The sequence below is a fragment of the Rosa rugosa genome, chromosome 3 (genome assembly GCF_958449725.1).
Source record: "Rosa rugosa chromosome 3, drRosRugo1.1, whole genome shotgun sequence".
NCBI lineage: Eukaryota > Viridiplantae > Streptophyta > Magnoliopsida > Rosales > Rosaceae > Rosa > Rosa rugosa.
In genome coordinates this window covers 45,320,271-45,339,827 of record NC_084822.1, presented here as the reverse complement: position 1 = coordinate 45,339,827, position 19,557 = coordinate 45,320,271, and the positions used below count along the sequence as shown (strand labels likewise).

Here is a 19,557-nt window from a genome sequence, read left to right as displayed (position 1 = left end):
GAAGAGCGCCAAAAGATGATTTCAACTGCAAATAATCATTAAACAGGTGACAAAATTTTGTATGCATCTTTTCTTTTCTTTTTATGTCAAAACAGCATTACAAAGACGATCCACATGGATCTTCGATAATCAAACAACACCTCATTAAGACACATTATTGAACACAAGAATAAACCCTAGGCCTCCCGGGTGGCCTCTTAACAAGAATAAATGCACCTAACAACAAAAGAATCACCCATATTCCTCCAAAAAATAACAAAACAAATATATTATTGCCCCGCAATAAACAGATTATTGCCCCCCAATAATATATCAGAAATACCAAAACACATTAGAAGCAGTCTTTAAACACAAAGGAAAATATCACTGAACACAATTATAGAGACTTTACAACAATTAAGACACATTATTGCCCCCCAATAGGACGATTATTGCCCCCCAATAATCTCGACTCCGGTTGACGATTTTGCCCACAATTCCAGTCATTTTGCAACAATTTCGGTTGACCATTTGCCTTCACACTGATTTGACTCTGATTGCAACGACTCCGGTTGCAGCCCGGGACCGGAGATACAATCAAGTTGCGATTTCCGTGATGATCAGTCGTCGGCGAGAGAGACAGAAGCAAATCGAAGACGTACCCGATTCTACTGGCGGCCGTCAATTCCTTCAGAAGGTCCAACCCGGCCTCGCCGAGCTTCTCAGCGACGAGGACCGTCGGCTTGGCGTCGAGCCTGGCCGCGGAGAGCACGACGACGACTTTCAGCGCGGCGATGGCGAGAGCCGGCGTCGTGGGTGACCTGCTGGAGGGATGGAGGGAGGGAGGGAGAGAGATCCGACGTCGTCTGGAGAGAGAGAGAGAGAGAGAGAGAGAGAGAGAGAGAGAGAGAGAGAGAGAGAGAGAGAGAGAGAGAGAGAGAGAGAGAGAGAGAGAGAGAGAGACTGAGAGGAGAGAGATTGATCAGGGCAAAACAGTCCAAAAATATGAAGAAAACAGGTCCAACTCTTAGAGTTTTGGGTAAGTGGGGTTTAAAAATAAAAATTGTTGTGTAAGTGGGGAATCTCTTAGAGTGTTTGGGTAAATGGGGTTAATTAACCCAAAAAATGGGTAAATAATCATTTCCCCTAAGTTTTAATGTCACAACATAATTAAAATTCAGATTACACAATAGCTTCCAACAGAAGTTTGAGCAAAATATAACATTATGTTGAGCCATAATCTGATCATCCACACGGCAAAAGAAAAACAAAAGCAATTTTAAGGCCAACATTAGTCTTGAGCATCCATTTCTCTAGTGGTTAAGAAGCTTGTAAATCAATTGGCTCTTTAAATTGTCAGGAAGGCTGAACAAGAGCTCAATTTTGGAGTCATCGCCAATAATTGTAGCATCAGCCTCAAGCACATCATAATCAATCAAACCTTCAATTTTCATAAGCTCTTCGACAAGTTTACCTCTTTTTGTAGATGTTGCATGGTCATATATTCAAAAGTACTTCTTTCATAGTCTCCAAGTGTGTCTTGATCACATCTACAAGGGAGCGAAGTGTTCTAATAGTCTCAAGTTGTAGGGATCTTCATCTTGCAGTCTATGTTATTTGCTTGTTGGAGTCATCTCTTATTGTATATTCTCCAGTGAATCATGAATCTTTGGCTTTACAGGTATGATATCCAGTCTGGTATGCATGATCCTTATGCAGATTGTGTGGCTGTAATGAGACTGTACAAGAGATTTCGAGCCCTAGATCATCAGACAGAAGGCATTATTGCATCACTTGCTACGAAGTATTCAAACGACATCCATGGGAATTTTGATTCTTGGACAACTGAAAAACTTGAGAAGATGACACCTGATGAGCTTTATGAATTGTCAAAACCAAACTACAAGTGCTGGTGTCTGGATAGAAGGCAAGCAGTGTAACCTTAGGATTATGAGTATTGTCTAGAAAAGACTTCTCTTTCAATTATAATTACGAAGCTATTAGGCCTTTGAGCAAGAGTATGGGTATGCAGGGGATCTTGTTAGGGCGTCATTATGGGTATGATTGCCGTCTGTCTTTCGTATAATATTTTGTACATATACTGTTTGTAGTCATCATCTAAAGTGAAAGAATTCCGGTACACATTACAACATTTTCAGTTCTGGCATGTTAATTTGCTATGCTTCTGCAGCTATACCTTTTTTAAACAGTATCAAACATCAGCAAACAAACCAGCTTAATCTATGTCAATCACCTGATTCCAATCCACCAAAGTGTTGACTTAACTCACTTAAGGTCCCATGTTCGACTTCCCCCTCTCCCATTTGGTTTCGTTCACCAATCATGCCACATCATCTTGTTTAGATAGAGCGCGACAGTCGTGACTCATAAGTGCTCATAAACTACTTAACAGTATCTGTTACCCTTGAAAGATTGAATCAGAAATCAATTGGTCGTTGGGACCTTTTTGCTCTTATAGGAGCTTACATGCAAGCAAGCAAAATCCATCTGCAGAAACATTATGCGAAAATTTCATTCTTGATCAGGGAGAGCAATTTATTAGGGAAACAAATTTAGAATTCAAAGGACGGAATTACATGTTGAAAAAAATAAAAACTACCTTAAAGAAACAAAATAACTTTGAAAAGAATAACAGATATTAACCACAAGAAGCCCTTTTTTTCTTTTCTTGTTACAAATTTAAAGTTGGTTTGACCCAAACTGGTTCATAATCAGTCATTTCCACGAGGCTCTTGGCATGCGAGGTGTAAGGTTGTGAAATGCTTTTACTTTTGACATTGTAAACACCAAAATCTAAATGATAGCGTCGATCAATATCATATCCATTACGATCATTATCATGGACAAAGTATATGCAATTTGATAGACATCCTGATTTTGAAGCCGGCACAGTTACAGAAGCGCTATCACCCACAAAGAGCGCAACATCATCACCTAAGTTGTCTTTGGCAACCCATTCACGCTTGTCAAAATTCAATTCGAAAACCAAGAATCCCACCGTCGAACGTTTTCCACCATCATATGCCACATACCTAATAACCATCAATAATTCTTTCTCGATTGAATATACGAGATATCTCTTGCTCAGAGCTGGTCGTCGGGTCATGCATGCAACCACTTCTACATTTGGGTTGGACTCAGCAGTGACACCAAAGGATAAAAGCCGAAACTTCTGATCAACAGCGTAAAATTTATCTTCAACATTAGTGACTTCTTGAATTAAGGTCCCCAGTCTATCAACACCGGTATCAATGTAAGTCCACGTTGTGGCTTTACCAAGCCTAATGAAAGCCATTTGACAAAATTCCCTATATATGACCACCACAATACAATCCTCTGCATCTGCTATGGGGTCTGCTGACATAGTGGCCTTGAAAACATAATGGTTGCATTGTCTAGACCATCTACGCCTTTCAGAATTGCTTGGAGGTAACCGCATTGAAGGAAGCCGAATGATTGAGTTTTCTTTCTTCCTCCTACCTTTAACCCTAAGAAACGGATTGATTAGGGTTATTGCAAAATTCTTCTCAACAGCTATCAACCATCCAAAGGAAGAGCCACAATATCGCTTATTTGGCACACTTAGCTGAAAATCAAAGACCTTGTCATCCACGATGCTGTATAAGTTCCATGAATGTCTTTTGTTAGCACAGATCAAGAGCATTGGAGCTGTCATCTTAGCGCGTTGGATTTGATTATCTTTTGCTACATAATACCATGACTTACAAACAATGCTGAATCGCAAGTAGTCTGATAGTGACACCAACTTCTCTAAAACTGAATCCAAAAGGTGCTTAGGTAAACTTGCCCAATCTGAAGGAAAAAAAAAAAAAATTAGCTTGAGTACTGTTAATTTATAACAATAGGCATCAAAGAATCTTCTACAGATATAGTTTATAAGAACAAATGCCCCTTTGTAGAGCTGATAGAAACAGAAATCATAAGTCGATCTTCAAAGTTCAAACAAAACAGAAGGTTATTTGCAATAACGTCATCTTTCTATTTTATCCAGAAATGTTTGCTATATCAAAGAAGCAGATATACCAGACTCACATAGCTAAATTTAACAAAAGTCAGTAAACAGAGCAGAACATATTGCATGCATCAAAGTGGAATAAAGATTAAACTAGCTAGGGTAATCTTTTGTAAAAGTTGTTTGATGTTAAACTATGGTAATCAATAGTACTAACGGAGGTCTAACATACCTGGCTCCATCCAGAAGAATCCTGCAGAAATCGGACTGAAGTCAGGCGGCGCAGAAAGTAAGTACAGTGTCTTCTGCTTTGGTTCTTGTACGGCGTCGGAGATCTGATGTCTTACGTTTTGTGTCAGATTAGGATATTTGTTTTCTTATATATATGTGGATTGGGCCTGTTCTGTTTTCTACTTGCTCTGGAGGCTTTGGGCTCTCTATTGCAATGAGTTTATTTCCCTGTACCCGTTTATATATAGACAGCGTACTGGTACTCCATCTAAAACTAGGACTAGGATTTAAATCCGTCTCTCCCATTAGCTAGGAAACCTTTTCAGGTTAGTTTTTGGTTTGTAGGTTTATAATCTGAATAGAAGAAATATGAATGTTTTGGTGACAATTCAAAGTTTATTCATATTTCTCACCAAAACATTCATATTTCTTCTATTCAGATTATATTTCACCTTATCTCTTTTATGGGCAGAAGATGATTTTATTTTTTGGTCCGAGCATGAAGATGATGTTAATAAACTCAGGAAAAAGGTTGAAAAAGAATGGCAATGTCTAATGGAAGGGCTTCAATTTGAAGGAATGTAATTTGCCTATGACAAGGAACCCAAATCTCAATCTTTACTTCAACCAAGTTATCATACAGAAAGCAAAACGCTTCATTTCATCAAAGAGAAAGCAAAAGCCTCTTCTGTCATGGCCTACATTTAAATATATGAAGGAAAAGCGCCAAAAGATGATTTCAACTGCAAATAATCATTAAACAGGTGACAAAATTTTGTATGCATCTTTTCTTTTCTTTTTATGTCAAAACAGCATTACAAAGACGATCCACATGGATCTTCGATAATCAAACAACACCTCATTAGAAAATGTAGAAACCCAAGAATGATCACATGTGTGATCCAAAGTTGCAAATGTGTCGGCAAGCTAGTGTGTTAGCCTCACAAAAGTATGAGCAAAATTAATTTGGGGAATTGGGAAAGAGAGCTGCTAAATGTCTGTAGATAGTGTATATCCTCCATGGAACTTGAGCTTTCTTGTGAATCACATTGATGAGCATTCAAACTCACCTTCCCTTGCAACATCTGAATTGAGTCTGACAGCTTGTATAAGACCTAATTTAAGAGTTGTAAATTCTGCTTGAACTACTACTGAAATATTACCGAAAGAAGCTGAACCTGCAACAACAACAACTTCACCAGACATATATATTACTGCCAACAGAAGCTTGACGAATGGCAACACTGATCCATCAAAATTAAGCTTATAAAAATTCTCAGCAGGAGCTGACCACCCACTAGGTTGTTTATGTCTGTGCCTGATTTTATTCATAACAACATTACTTTTTTAACCGAAATCTCATAAGAAATTTAAAATATAAAATATAAAAACGGGCTTGAGACACAGTAGGAGCTATATGATTAATAACAAATATTTCTTTTGGTTGACAGATTAAAAACCAATTGATTCCTCTGATTCCAAACGCCACAGTTCACAGACAAACAGTAATATATCTCTCAATTAGAAATGCATAATTAGAATTCCACTGCTGTAGCCACTGCACAATATGACAATTAGTAGGGAAGAATAAGTGGAATAAAATTGCCAAACTTTCCCAAACTTGTTGAGCATAAGAACAGTCCCATAAGATGATGTTATGATTCAACATTGATAGGACAAGCATCTGGTAAGTTAGAGAATCTTGAAAGCTTTTCCCTTGCAGAAAGTCTACTTTGGTAAAAGTGCCAAGCAAACAATTGAACTTTTGGTGGTAATTTTTCTTTCCATACTTTTGATAAATGAGATGAATAATTATTGAATAATTGCGCATGAGTTGCAGCTTTAGCATTGAGCTTACCACTACAGGGAAGGGTCCAAACAAATTGATCCTACATATCTGCTAAAGGAATATTAATACCAACAATAGACTGAACTATGGCAGAAGTGCATTCAGTTTTGGCAGATTCCTAGTATGATGCAAAATGTAAGCAGATACCTTTCAGAAAGATGAACAGATCTAAAAGAAGCCTCCAAGGGCAGGTTAACATTGTGATTCTAAAACTGAACTTGCCGGCCATTACCTATGATATATCTAATGCTTTATATGTCCGGCTCTTAATATTGCTTTCCAACTACTGAGTTCCCCACTTTTTCAGTCACCTCAAAAAAGGAATGGTTCTTTAACTATCTTTCTGTCATAATATTGACCCACACATTATGAGAGTAGGTTGACATGTGCCATCCTAATTTAGATTGAAGCTTGATTATAATGCTGGATTCCTAACACGTAAACCCCATATTTTCTTGTTTTTACAATGAGAAGACCAAGCAACTAACAGTTACCCCCCCAAAAGATCTCTAATCATCTTATTAATCTGATGAAGACAATTTTAGCAGAAAGACATGTATACTGAACGTGATTAGACATAGTTGAATTAGTTGAATTTTTGACAATAGCTTAGATTTGTGGCTTGATAAACTTTTTCTACATTTTGTTTAGTAAACCTTGAGTATCAGACCTGTCAGACCATCTATATTCTGAATTCCTAAATATCTAGCAAGAGTACACTTGTGAGGAATTGCCACAATATTGGGCAAAAGATGTCTTTTGGTTCAATAGTAGATTCATGAAAACATACCTTCTGACTTGATGCAATTTGACAATTACAAAGCAGATCTCTTGGACTTTGGGCAGCTTTAGCAGGAGCTTGTGAAAATGCCAATCAATCATCTGCAAAATACATAATAGAAATTCTTAAACCTTTAGGAAAAAAAGAAAGCCATTGATTTTGATTACATTTCAGATGCCTAATAAAAGCTCTACAGAAACAATAAATAGACATGGTGAAAGTGGATCACCATGTCAAAATAGTCAGAAACTGAATGCATACAGTGCAGAATCAATTGAACTCAATTAGGATGAAACCTAAATGGTAACAAAGTGAAATATAATCCCAGTATATCATATCATATCATATCATACCACATCATATCATGTGTAAACAGCTATTTATGACCAAATAAGTATATTATCATGTATAGATTTTCCAGCACCGAAAGCAGCCTGATTTTGAGAAGTGCATTTATGCAATAGAAAGGCGAAAGTCGATTTATAAGTAACTTAGCAAGTATCTTATATGGAACATTACACAAACTAATAAGCCCCAGTTATTTACAGTTTCAGCAGGGTTAGATTTAGGAATTAATACTATATTAGTATGACTCAGAAGGGAAATTTGAAGTTCCCTTGAAATGCTGTAGCTAAATTATTAATATTCTGTTTGACTATGTCTCAACGGTTTGATCGGATAATGCATTTAGTCCATCAGGACTAGAAGCTTTCAAGGGACCTTTGAGCAGTAGCTTAATAATTTCCCAACGCTGTAAATGGAGGCATCAGCCTTTCATTATCAGCAGAATTAAACCAGTGTCAGGAAAGAATTAATTTGAGTAGTAGAGGAAATATGATCTGCTACAAACTTATATTAAAGAAGCATTAACAAATTGTAAAGCAATATCCCTGAGAATTTCCAACCAGATTCCAGATTTTTAAAATATTTTCCCCTTACATTAGCTGTAGGGTGGAAGTAGGTTCCTTTTGGACCTGGAAGTAGCCCAAGTAGCTCTAATCATATCACCAAAAGTTAACCAACTTTTCTAGCCTTTTGGACTCCTCTTGCTGGATTAAACTAGAAAAGTTGGTAAACAAACTAACAAAGAATGATTCAGATGAAAATTTTGAAGGGCTAGCTGACTATGTGATTAAGGATATTAAGTTATTTTGATATGATGAAATAGACTAGGAACCTTAGTTTATTCCATAAATTAAGTGCATAAGTTAGATCCAATATATCTTCTAACAAAGAACTGGATTAAAATCAGCATTGTATTTCTAAGCATTAGTGACTAATTCCTTCAAAAAAAAAAATTCTTTCATTCAGAAGGACTGAAATCGAAAAGGATTAGATTTGAAAGAAGAGGGTGATTTGGAAGAGAATATTAATGGAGCGGTCAGATCCAAATGTAGGTAGAACATCTACAAAAACTAAAGGGAAACAACCTTTAGTTTGATCTGACCTTCATTTGGTTAAAGAACATTTTGCTTTATTCAGTTTTTTTTTTTTTATGACCTTTTGCTTCATTCAGTTTCAGCCCAGAGAAAATACAAAAAGACTATATCACCTCTAAAAGATGACTCAAACTTTCACTAGCCCTTGAAGAGAAAAGATTGTTTCATCCAAAACTGTAAATGAGAAATTTCCACTTCTTCTCTTCCTACTCAAACTTATATCAGCTGCATTTCCTTGCTCTTTCCAACAATAATCCAAACTAAAGCAAAATGTTCTTTAGCAGGATTTATTTTACCGGAAAAAAGAATGGAGGATCTTGCTTCAACTCTAGGCTGCAGTATGTGAAGCTGGCCAATCAAGTATTTGGGGCTGCCTCTTGGTGGTATCATAAAAGTATAAGTTTCTGGGATCCAGTGGTGGCAAAGACAGAAAGAAGATTAGAAGGGTGCAAAAAAAAAAAAAAAAAAAACCTCTTTTATCCAGGGGTAGCAGATTACTGTTGATTCAATCTTTTTGGGAAGTTTGCCTACATATTATCTCTCTTTATTTTGAATACCAAGTGGAGTTGCTAATAGGGTAGATTTAGAAAGGTTAAGGAAAGTTTCTTGTGGGAGGAGGTGGAGGAAGGTGAAAGGGCCATTTAGTTCATTGGGAGAAAGGTGTTTAGGGGTGGGGAATTTGATGAAGAGAAATGAGCCTTTTAGGTATATGGCTCCGGAGATTTCAGGAAGCAAGTGAGACCCTTTGGTACGCTGTCAGTAGAAGTAAATATGGACTTCACACAGATGATTAGGATTCCAATATTGTGATCCATGGCTCAAGCCGGAGTCCTTGGAAAGCTAAATCACTAGGAATTAATTTGTTTTCAGCTTATTGCCGGTTTGTGGTGGAGGGTAAGGGTGAGATTTTGGAAAGAGAGATGGATGGGGGACTTAGATTTTACAATAATTAGGATGAGTACTTATGGTTCTCTTTGTTTCATAACTATACTGATGTTTCTCTTTTTCCTTTAGGCTGGGATTTTTGGTTCAGAAGGAATTTGAATGGCTTTGAAATAGTGGAGCTCTCGTAATTAATCGCAGAACTGGAGAACATTTTACTGGTCTCATATAAACAAGATATGAGAGGATGGATTTTGGAGGCGTAAAAGTTTTTCTCCTGTAAATCTTACTCTAGGAAGCTGATGGCTAACTCTTCTCTTCCCTGGTTTCATCCTCTAGACTGCAATTTGGAAGGCAAAAGTGACTCCTAAAGTTCCCTTGTCAGTCTAGATTATTGCTCATGGGAAGGTAAATATTTGTCATTTGGTTCACAGGAGATGACCCTTTGCTGGCCTCTCCCCTCACTGGTGTATTATGTGCAAAGGAGAAGCAGAGTGTGAACCATTTGTTTTTGCATTGTCGAATTGCTATGGCTATCTGGTATAGGGTGTTTAGAGATTGTAAAGTGCTGGGTCCTAATAGGTTAGTTGCTGCAGTTAGTTGGTTTAGTCTCTTATTCTTCTCTTTTTCTGTTTCCTTGTTGGTGTTTTAGGAGCTCTTTTTCAGTGGATGTCTTATCTACCTCTTTGTAATTGATCTTTTCTCTTTATTACACTAGGTGCAATTACTACCCTTATTAGGAAGTACTTGATTAAACCCTGAACTAGAAAGAGAAGACCGATACAGCAAGATTGAATAGTGGAAAGAGTGTGAGCCACCTAATCTTTCATTTAAATGAAGTCATCTATTGATATAATAGGTAAAGCATCATCTAACACCGTACCAATTTGAGGATATGCATACATCCAACAAACACAACAGCAGAAATTATCAGAAAATACTACCAGTTTCCTAGGAATCCCATTAAAGGAATAAATTTGGACACAGTTGTACAAACTTTTCCAGATAACAGCCTAGTAATATCATATATGAAATTGAATTATAGTGAAAGATAGCCTTATCAAAAATTATGATGAACAAGGACAGACAGAAGAAATAAGGTCAAATAAATTGTATGGAATATAGTTGTAACAACAAAACTGACCTGCAAATTGGCATGCAGACCAGCCAACATAGAATAGGGCGTTGGAATAGAGGAAAACTCAGGTGGGTTGAAGTGAATGGGTTAGGGATGATATTCTGGTGAGGATGAGAACTGTGATCTAAATTTTGACATTTGCAAACTTTGGGTAATGTTGAGATGCAGATGGGTACGTGCTTTTCTGTGAAAGTTTGGATGGGATTGCGATGAAATTAGGTTGTAGAAAGAAAGAGGGAAGAAAGGAAGGGTATAGAGAAAAGGTAGAGAGAAATCGCGCCTTTCCAATTGGCCTCAATTCGTATGGACGTACAACTCAATTGACGCAAAAAAGTTAACAAACTCTAATTCTCACATATCTAATTAATTCTATATAAAATTAGTAAATTCCATAGATGCCACTGGTAACGAATAAGACCCAGGAAATAAAGTTCCTGTTCTCTCTCTCTCTTCCCCGTCACTCCCTCCCTCCCTCAATCTCTCTCTCTCTCTCTCCTCTCTCTCTCTCCCTCCCTAGCTCCCTCTGTCTGTCTGTCTGTCTGTCTGTCTGTCTCTCTCTCTCTCCTCTCTCTCTCTCTCTCCTCTCTCCTCTCTCTCTCTCTCTCTCTCTCTCTCTCTCTCTCTATATATATATATATATATATATATATATATATATATATATATGCTGGAATACAAGTCTATCTATCTATCCCTACATGCTACATGCTGGAATGCAAGAATGGCACATAACAAGCACATATTTTTATCATTCACCATCATTTTGTAGCTCTACTACCATAAGATTCTAGGTGAGCATTACCAGCTCTGTAAACATTTATAATCCAGCACTGGGTGAGCATTACCCAGCTCTTTAAGATTTGTAATCCAGCACTAGGTGAGCATTACCGGCTCCTTTAAGATTTGTAACCCATCACTACTTGGGGTCATGAGCATTACCTGCTCCTTAAGATATGTAACCCAGCACAAATGGGGAAAGCATTATAGTCTAAAGTTTCAAAAAAACAACCTACTGCATGTGTTCCTCCACTGGATGAATTTCTCGTATCTTTACTGCTTACAAAGAATCCAGATCAATACATCCACCATATTGAAACTTTGAATAACCTGCAACAAAAAGTTCAACCAATCAAGTTTAAACTCTGTCAGGGAAGGGAGAGAGTGATTAAAAAGGTGTTCTATTGAAAGTTGAGACACACCATGCTGGGAGCGAAAAGCATGCAGATACACATAATTTAGGTATGCATCAGAATTAGTGTGATTGAAATGGGTAGTGTGATGCAGTGAAGAATTTGAAAGAAGAGGAGGTGCTAAAAATACCCTTCCAAAGCAATACAACAAAGCAGGACCTGAAATAACATTTGTTTAGATGGATACTTAATCCGAGTCAACCAAGGCTTTTAGACATCACTGATAATTGATATTCTAATTAAGAATGTCTCATACAATCGGATTCAAATGCATATCATGAATTAGTCAATGAGTTATGATAGATTTATATGGTTGGGAAGGTAAACTCTTCCCTAGTATAGCACGCACCCATGTCTAGCTATCCATATGTTTTCTATGGGCCTGATCCTATTTCTTACAAACTTCAGTTGAAGAAGAGCTTGAGCAGTTAATTGAATGTTGGGTTCACATTTTTTTAGCAGCAAAGCCATTTAAATGCAGAACACCTTATGGATGCATGACTATATTTGTTCCTGTTATGAAAATCTAAACCTACAAATAAAGTCATTACTAAGACAGTCTTAAGTCACACGTGCATGCCAATCAAAAGGAATGTCCAGTGTAGAGTAATCTCTAAACTCAAAAGAAAAGAAATGGTCTTTTTCACTTTCTTTCTGTAGTGACCATTTCAAAGAGGAAGAACTCTGCAGGACCAGAGCTCGCATCAAAGGTCCTAAAATGATTCTAAAAGAAGTGTTCAGGAGCTAATAGGCATTGGTTGGGAAAGATGCAACCCAGTGCACCCAACCTTTGGAGCATTTTGGGGTTTGGGAATAGGCATTGGTTGTGGTGTTGGATGGGGTTCTGGTTTTGGGCCTGAAGTGATTGGCTATGTTCGAGCTGGCTGTGGTGTTGGCTTCAGTGTGGTTTTAACTCTGCTTGGTGTTGGTATTGGTCTTCCTGCAAATTGGCTCTACAGAGTTCCTTATGATGCTGTGATGGCAGCAAGCAGTGCCGCATTGAGGCTTGGCAGACCTCCTGGTCTTGTTTTCCCGAAAAGTATAGCAGGAGAAAGTTGGAACCTTGTGACACAGGCCTGCAAAGAGAAGCTAGTGGAAGATTGTATAGCTTCAAGCAACATCTTGTGGAAGGTTGAGTCAATTGATATGAAAAGTCAGCTAAGTGCCAATGCTAAGACTGTTTGTGATGGTGTAACAGCATTTGGTGAATTTCATCTTCCACTTTCCTGAAGGTTCCAAAGATTGACAGGTTGAAGAAGTGGATTATCTGGTGCATATACTACAAGGATTGTAAAGCATTCTCACACAGACCACATTCTCCCTGAACTAGATTCTTGCCATGATAATATCTTGGTCTGCCTTAATTTGTAAGTTAAAGAGAAAAGCTGAGAGAAAAGTTTCATTCAGGGGAGGTTGACTGAAATTTTTAAATGATCCTCCCATCTTACCAGCAAGGCTTTCATGGTTTTGAGAATCCCTTTCTTTTATCACCTGGGGAAAGAAAAAAAAATCTCTAAACCCAAGAAAAGAGAAACCCAAAATCGAACCCTATATCCCATGGTTGATTTCGTCCTGACCCTAAATTCCACGAAAATCCTTCTGTTACTTCCATCCTCACCCTACCTTAGCAGGATCTTCAGCTTTCCCTATTTCAGAAGGAACATATTGAGAAATGGAAGGGTTGTCTATCAAATGCCTCTCGTAATGACTAACAAGAGAACTTCCCTGATGACTCCAAGAACCGCTTTCTCTTTTCTAGTCTAGATATATAGTACCAGCACAACACCCTCTAACCTAGATAATAAACACATAAGCTCCCCGACTTCAGCTCTCAAGTTCCTTCTAAACCCAAAATCACAACTCTTAGATATCCACCCTTGTATTAATGTATGGCTCTCAGAGATATTAAAATGTAATAATCAACGCACTCTCTTACTGCTCCACCCTTGTATTTTCCTACCCTTGAGCAAACAAAGAAAACCAAATGTTACTTGAGCCTAAAGACAAAAAGCTAACTTCCCGATCATTAAGCACATAGAATAACGAAAATGGAAATTGTGTGGCTCTGAGAAAAACAATAAATCAATACTTGAAGCTCAGAGTCATGTGTGTGCCTAGCCAATATCAACACACCTCTCAGTTGCGGTTTCTGCATAAACTATATCGACATCTAGAAAAGTTCTTTGACTTTAAACCTCACACCATTAGGCAATATCATATTGAGCACACTAGTATGGCATTTCATAGCAACATCAGAAAAGCACAATTTTGGAACACGAACTGATTCCATAAGCTCATCCTTGTTTCAACCCAATCTAAATATACAAATCATTTGCCACAGAATAAGATTTAGCAGATAATCATCACATAGTTCATCACAAGAGATTCCCTATATTTGATTCACAAACTGGTTTTGTTCAAACAACCCTTACTTCAACCTACATATCCAAATTATTTGCTGCATAATAAGATTAAGCATCACATAATTCCATTCGAACTGAGAAAGAACCAAGAATGAGTGAAAAGCAAGATTCGCAGTCAGAAAATTACCGAATCATTTGTATTCGCACGTATGAGTCTCCCCGGCGGGAGTCATAGGAAGCACGCACTTGTTGATTTTGCAGAAAGTGAAGTCAGCTCTGTGCTTGGAACTCCAATGGGCTTTCAGACCTCCGCCATCTTTGGTCCACAGGTAGCATCTCTTCTCCTCCAATGGCTTCTCACATGCATTGCACATTTTCAAATCGTGCTCTTCGATCAAGTGTTTTAAAAGATTCTGCACCTCATCGCCGCAATTAGGACAGCGCACAATCAAATCGTTCTCCATATTGATGACTGGAATTGCAAGAAGATCACTAAAATCACAGAGAAAACGCTGGAATTGCAAAGCAAGAAGATGACTGGTATCGTAACCGCCGCCTCTTCTAACTTCACTCTCTAACTAATTCCGACCGAAACCAACACGTGGCATCCAACAAAATTATTTATTTTCTTTTTCAAATAATTATTTATTTTGTTATTTACGATACTGCCACTCAAATATTCAAGGTAATTTTTTTTCAGATATGTTTTGCAGTTTTGGCTAACAAAACCTCTTTTGTTAAATCTATACTATTAATAAGAGAATAGGCTTTGTTAGCCAAAATTAAAAATTTTAACAGAAATGACCCTGAAATATTAAAAATTTTTGAGAATTAATTAAATCACAAGGACAATTATGACAATTACAAATTATATTTTATTAAAAAAATAAACAAAAAAAATCTCACAACCCACTTTTGTCTCCCACTAACTTCTCTCTACAATAACTGTTATTATCTTTTTTTCTTTCTGAAAAAAAAAAAAAAACTTGCACATGCAGAGCATGTGTGGAGGAATACTAGTATATACTAGCATTTCCTCACACATGCTCTGCATGTGCAAGTTATTATTATTTTTTTTTTAGAAAATAAAAAAGAAAATAGTTAGTTATTGCAGAGAAAAGATGATGGGGAGATAAAAGTGGATTGTTGATACTTTTTTTATTTATTTTTTTAATAAAAATATATTTTGTAAATGTCTTAATTATCCTTCTGATTTAATTAATTCTCAAAGTTTATTAATCTTCTAGGGTCATTTCTGTCAGAATTCTAGATTTTGGCTAACAAAGTCTATTCTCTTATTAATAGTATAGATACTAGACTCCAAACACACCCTATGGGTGTGGATAATTACGTGGGAAATTATTCCACAAAATGTGGAGAAAATTACTGCACATATTTTATTTATTATTTTTTTTTGTTAAGTTTATTTTGTTTTTCTTTTATTTGTGAATTGACCATTTTGTCTTTCTCAAATATTTCAGTTCAAATGTTTTTTAATATTTGAGGGATATTTTGGTAAAATTTTTCTGTTTTGGCTGACAAACTCTATTCTCTTAATAATAGTATAGATATATATATATATATATATATATATATATATATATATATATACTATTATTAAGAGAAGAGGCTTTGTTAGCCACAATCTAAAATTTTAACAGAATTGATCCTAGAAAATTAATAAACTTTGAGAATTAATTAAATCACAAGGATAATTAAGACATTTACAAAATGTATGTTTATTAAAAAAAATTACTCACAACCCACTTTTCTCTCTCCCATTTTCTTTTCTCTGCAATAACCAACTTTTTTTTTTTTTTTCTGAAAGAAAAAAAATAATAACTTGCACATGCAGAGCATGTGTGGAGAAATGCTAGTATATAATTAAGGCGACTAATAATTTGGGAATATCACTTGGTTTGAATTAGTTAAGTATTATCAAATTTCTTTTTCAAAATTGATTCTACTGTTAAAATTTTTAGTTTCAAAATTAAGCTATTAAATACCAATCAAAACTTTTGGTAATTATTGCTTTTATCAAATTTAATATTTTTTGTTGGTGATCGTGTGTGACGCAGGCTGTGGAGTGCCTACTTTAGTTAGTGTGTCCGCATCAAATTGATTGTTCAATTCATTTGAGGCGCTCAAATCAGACTCGGTGCTTTTTTTTTTTTTTTTTTTTAAGGTAGGACCAAAACGGCTGTCCTTAAGCCATAACCATTAATGAAACCATAGAATACAAGGGGGGACATAAAGCCTAAACCCCAAATTATAAGAAGTCTTAAGAGAACATTCCGAAATAATATCAGAAGTCCCTACTAATATTGTGTATTCTATCACGCACCAATTAGCAAAGAGTGCACATCTGGCTACTCCATTTGCTTTACAAATTTGTCGACATACCAGAAAGATAATGCTCACGCGGAGCCATAATAGACGAATAATATCAACTTTCCCACTATGTTGCCACCGAAAAATAAATCCGGTGACACTTGGTTTCATTCTGCCACTAGGAGGCTGCAACCATTTGACAATGCAAGAAGTTTGCCGCCGCCCTAGGCCAGACAAGGCACTCAAGGTGCATAAACCGGGACAACGTCCACCTCGCCCTACAAACCTAGCGTAGGACATTATTATGGGCATAAAGCCACCTAAAGACACTGAAAAATAAATTAAAATAGATAAATAAACTGAAAAATAAATTGGGCCTAGAGCCAAAGCCCAGGCCCATATGATACCAAGCCCAAGCCTAAAAAGAGAATCGCAGAAGGCATGACGCAGTCCTCTCGTCCGACCGCCGACAGCTCCACCGCCGCCCCCTTGACGTCGTGCAAGGGCAGTCTGACCTTCCAACCTTCCATTATCCCCAAACCGGCAAGACACGCCACCCCATCCCCGATCCAAGCAAAGCCGCCCGAACCCAACCGAAGCAAACGAATCCGAACGAAGATCAGAGGAACCCAGCGAATCCGCCACCGGGTCTTCACCGCCAACGGACCGCCGATCCCGCCACCCCAAAACTAAACAACCATCAAAGAGTCTGCGCGCCGCCCGAGGATAGATGGACTCCGATCCCACCTGCCTGCCCTCGCCAACGTCAGAGTCTGCAAACGTTCGGGTTTGCGCGGTCATCCCCCTGCAACCTCTCCTCTGACTGGACCGTACACAGTCCCTTCTGTCCTGTCCGACGACGACGCCGAGACGGCGCGCCGCCGGACAGGCACTACTGCTACTTTGCGTTTTCTCTTAGCTAGGGTTTTTGGCCCTCGATAGGCTGCGATGTGAGATCCATAGAAGGTTTTGGGTGTCCAAAGCTATTTGAGATGTTGTTTGGATTTCAGTCCAAATGTGAACTAATCTGATGGGATCTATTCCTATAGGGTTTCGTATTTCATCCACAATTCAACATCCTAACAATCTCCACTTTGAATCAAAGTATCAAACCATAATATACTCTCTCTCACCTCAAATCATTTGAATTGACCATCGTCTCTAAGCACGATTATTCACTTGTTGGCAAATAAGCGCATAACACCTTTGAATCAAGCATTCAATTGGTCTGTTTGCAACTCCACCTTTAATTCTACTTCGCCTAGCTCAGGCGTGATTAAGAAGCTAGATATTTCTTTCAGACAAGTCACTCCACCTTTAACTTGCCCTTCACTAGTATGTGCTCCATCTCAAATGAACAATCACACCTCGTACGTATCAAGCTGAAGTACCATTGATTCTAGTACCATTTGATAGAGTTAACATCCTTACAGGTATATTTATTTGCATGGCGATGATATTGTCCCATTTAAACAATCGCTCAACCATAAAAAGTTCTTCTGCAATGAATTAATCAGTCAATCCTTCTTAGATATATGATAAATATGATTACAATTTTTGAGCCCCTCTCTCGTTTCTCGGTTAATATTTTATTCGACAAACTTCCCAAATCTGACCTAGCTCTAATGGCGGACTAGTCTCATTGCGGCTTTTAAACTCTCTTACTCTGCTCGGGTTTCCCTCAGACCTACGAGGGCAGAGCACTGCAAGACAACCATTCGTATATGTTTGGTCATTTACTTGAGCTGAAAGCCGAGTTTCCAAGCTTCAAGGTACCATCTCAACCATCTGGCACATCAAGTCAGGGCAATCCATTCAAGATGTGGGAGACCGATTTTTGTTTCAATTTGATTGCGAAGCAGATCGCAATCTGATCCTGCACAGAGGACCATAATTCTACCGGAATACCATGTTGGTGGTGGGGGAGTACGATAGTGTCGGACTAGTGGAAGCAGTTCCATTGAGGATTATGGAGACCTAGGTGGTTGTCAAAGGCGCGCAAATGGCTCTGAGGAATAAGGTGGCCTTGTCATTGGTCAAATTGTCTCTTGGGCGTGTGATCCGGTTTGACCAACTGACGCTCCACCAAAGAGGTGGGGCAACGCATCAGAATGAAATTTGACATCTGATGCAGGATCCGGACTTAGATGCTATTTGAGTTCTTCGATCCTCTCTGTCGAGCCTGAGTTGACTCTAGTCTATGAGAAAGTTAAAGATTTTTGCAGATAGTGTGACTTGTTTGAACACGAAGTCGTGGGGTGCGACAAGTTTTTGGTGAAGGAAAAGGAGCTGCAAAGCAGGCAGTTGACTATGACTTTGGCCAGTCTATCTCTTTTTGCAGGAACACCGACTAGAGTTTTTGGTATGGCCACGTCTGGGGGGACGCCTAGGGTTTCTGGTATTGGAAGACATGCTTTAGTGTCAGCTAGTGGCAGTGTCGCAAGTGGTGGCGACCTGAGAGGGGTATTGGGAGCCTATACATCATAGGGAGGCGATGGGTCTTCTGGCTTCAAGAAAGTGGGAGGCCGTGTTCTTTCGGAGCACTTTTTGCTGGCATTAAGATAGTAGGTTTTCTTAAGAATTTGGTATCCTCTATTTCTTCTAACCCTGTAGATAACCTGCCTGGTGCCTTTGAAAGTACTACCGGCAGCTCCGGAGGCAGTGGAGGAGGTTGTTATGGCGTTGTAAGCGCCTGCTTCGGAGGCTACTTTGATTGGACGTACATAAATGCAAGGCTGTTATAGAACTTGATCATTCTGGCAAGAGGTACCTTACTCTCCCTACGTGTGAACTGCAAGTGAATGAAAATGTGACTTTATTGCCACAACATAAGAATGGTAAGATAATTGTGTCGCTGAAGAAGAAGAAGAAATTGGGGCATCCAAATGGGAGTAAGAATAAGCTTAAAGCTGCTCGTGTTCTTGACAATGAGCTGCAAGTAAAAAACCTAAAAAATCGAAGAGTCACGTTGAGCAGACTGCTGATATTGCTTATGTAGTTGCAACCAAGGTTGATGAGGTTACTAAGCTTGGGAACACTGATGACTTTGTGGCTGAACACATAGAGGCTTAGGTGACTAAACAAGGAGTAGAAGTTGACTCATCATCTTCTCATCCAACGATTGCTTAATTTTATTTTAGGTCGCAAAGACCATTTGATTTGAGGATCTCACTTTACTTTATTAACTTTAGAGTTTTTGTTAGGAATAATGGTGCGTGAACTTTCTAAAAATGTAGGTGTATTGGGATATGCTGGGTTCTTATTCTTGGTTAGAATAAGTTTTTAGGGTGCTATGAGAAATGTTTCTTTCTGTATATTTTATAGAGGTGTTTCGTTTTAGTTCTGTTTGCTGAACTTAATGAATTGGCCGAGCTCTTTTG

General features: G+C 38.1%; 1 protein-coding gene, 1 long non-coding RNA gene and 1 pseudogene across 2 annotated transcripts; 1 reads left to right on the top strand and 2 right to left on the bottom strand.

The window, feature by feature from the left end:
• Nucleotides 1-2,499: 2,499 nt before the first annotated feature.
• On the bottom strand, nucleotides 2,500-4,358 carry LOC133738984 (F-box protein SKIP23-like). The gene is made up of 2 exons (XM_062166688.1): nucleotides 4,206-4,358; nucleotides 2,500-3,813 (listed from the first exon to the last, which is right to left on the bottom strand). Exons 1-2 carry the CDS (start codon nucleotides 4,213-4,215, stop codon nucleotides 2,672-2,674), a joined length of 1,152 nt encoding a protein of 383 aa, XP_062022672.1. The 5' UTR covers nucleotides 4,216-4,358; the 3' UTR covers nucleotides 2,500-2,671.
• Nucleotides 4,359-4,938: 580 nt separating this feature from the next.
• On the bottom strand, nucleotides 4,939-14,417 carry LOC133739557 (uncharacterized). Its single transcript, XR_009860683.1, has 3 exons — nucleotides 14,034-14,417; nucleotides 11,303-11,400; nucleotides 4,939-6,935 (listed from the first exon to the last, which is right to left on the bottom strand). It is a non-coding gene; the product is annotated as an uncharacterized LOC133739557 (long non-coding RNA).
• Nucleotides 11,414-12,729, top strand: LOC133739556 (cadmium-induced protein AS8-like; annotated as a pseudogene).
• Nucleotides 14,418-19,557: the final 5,140 nt, after the last annotated feature.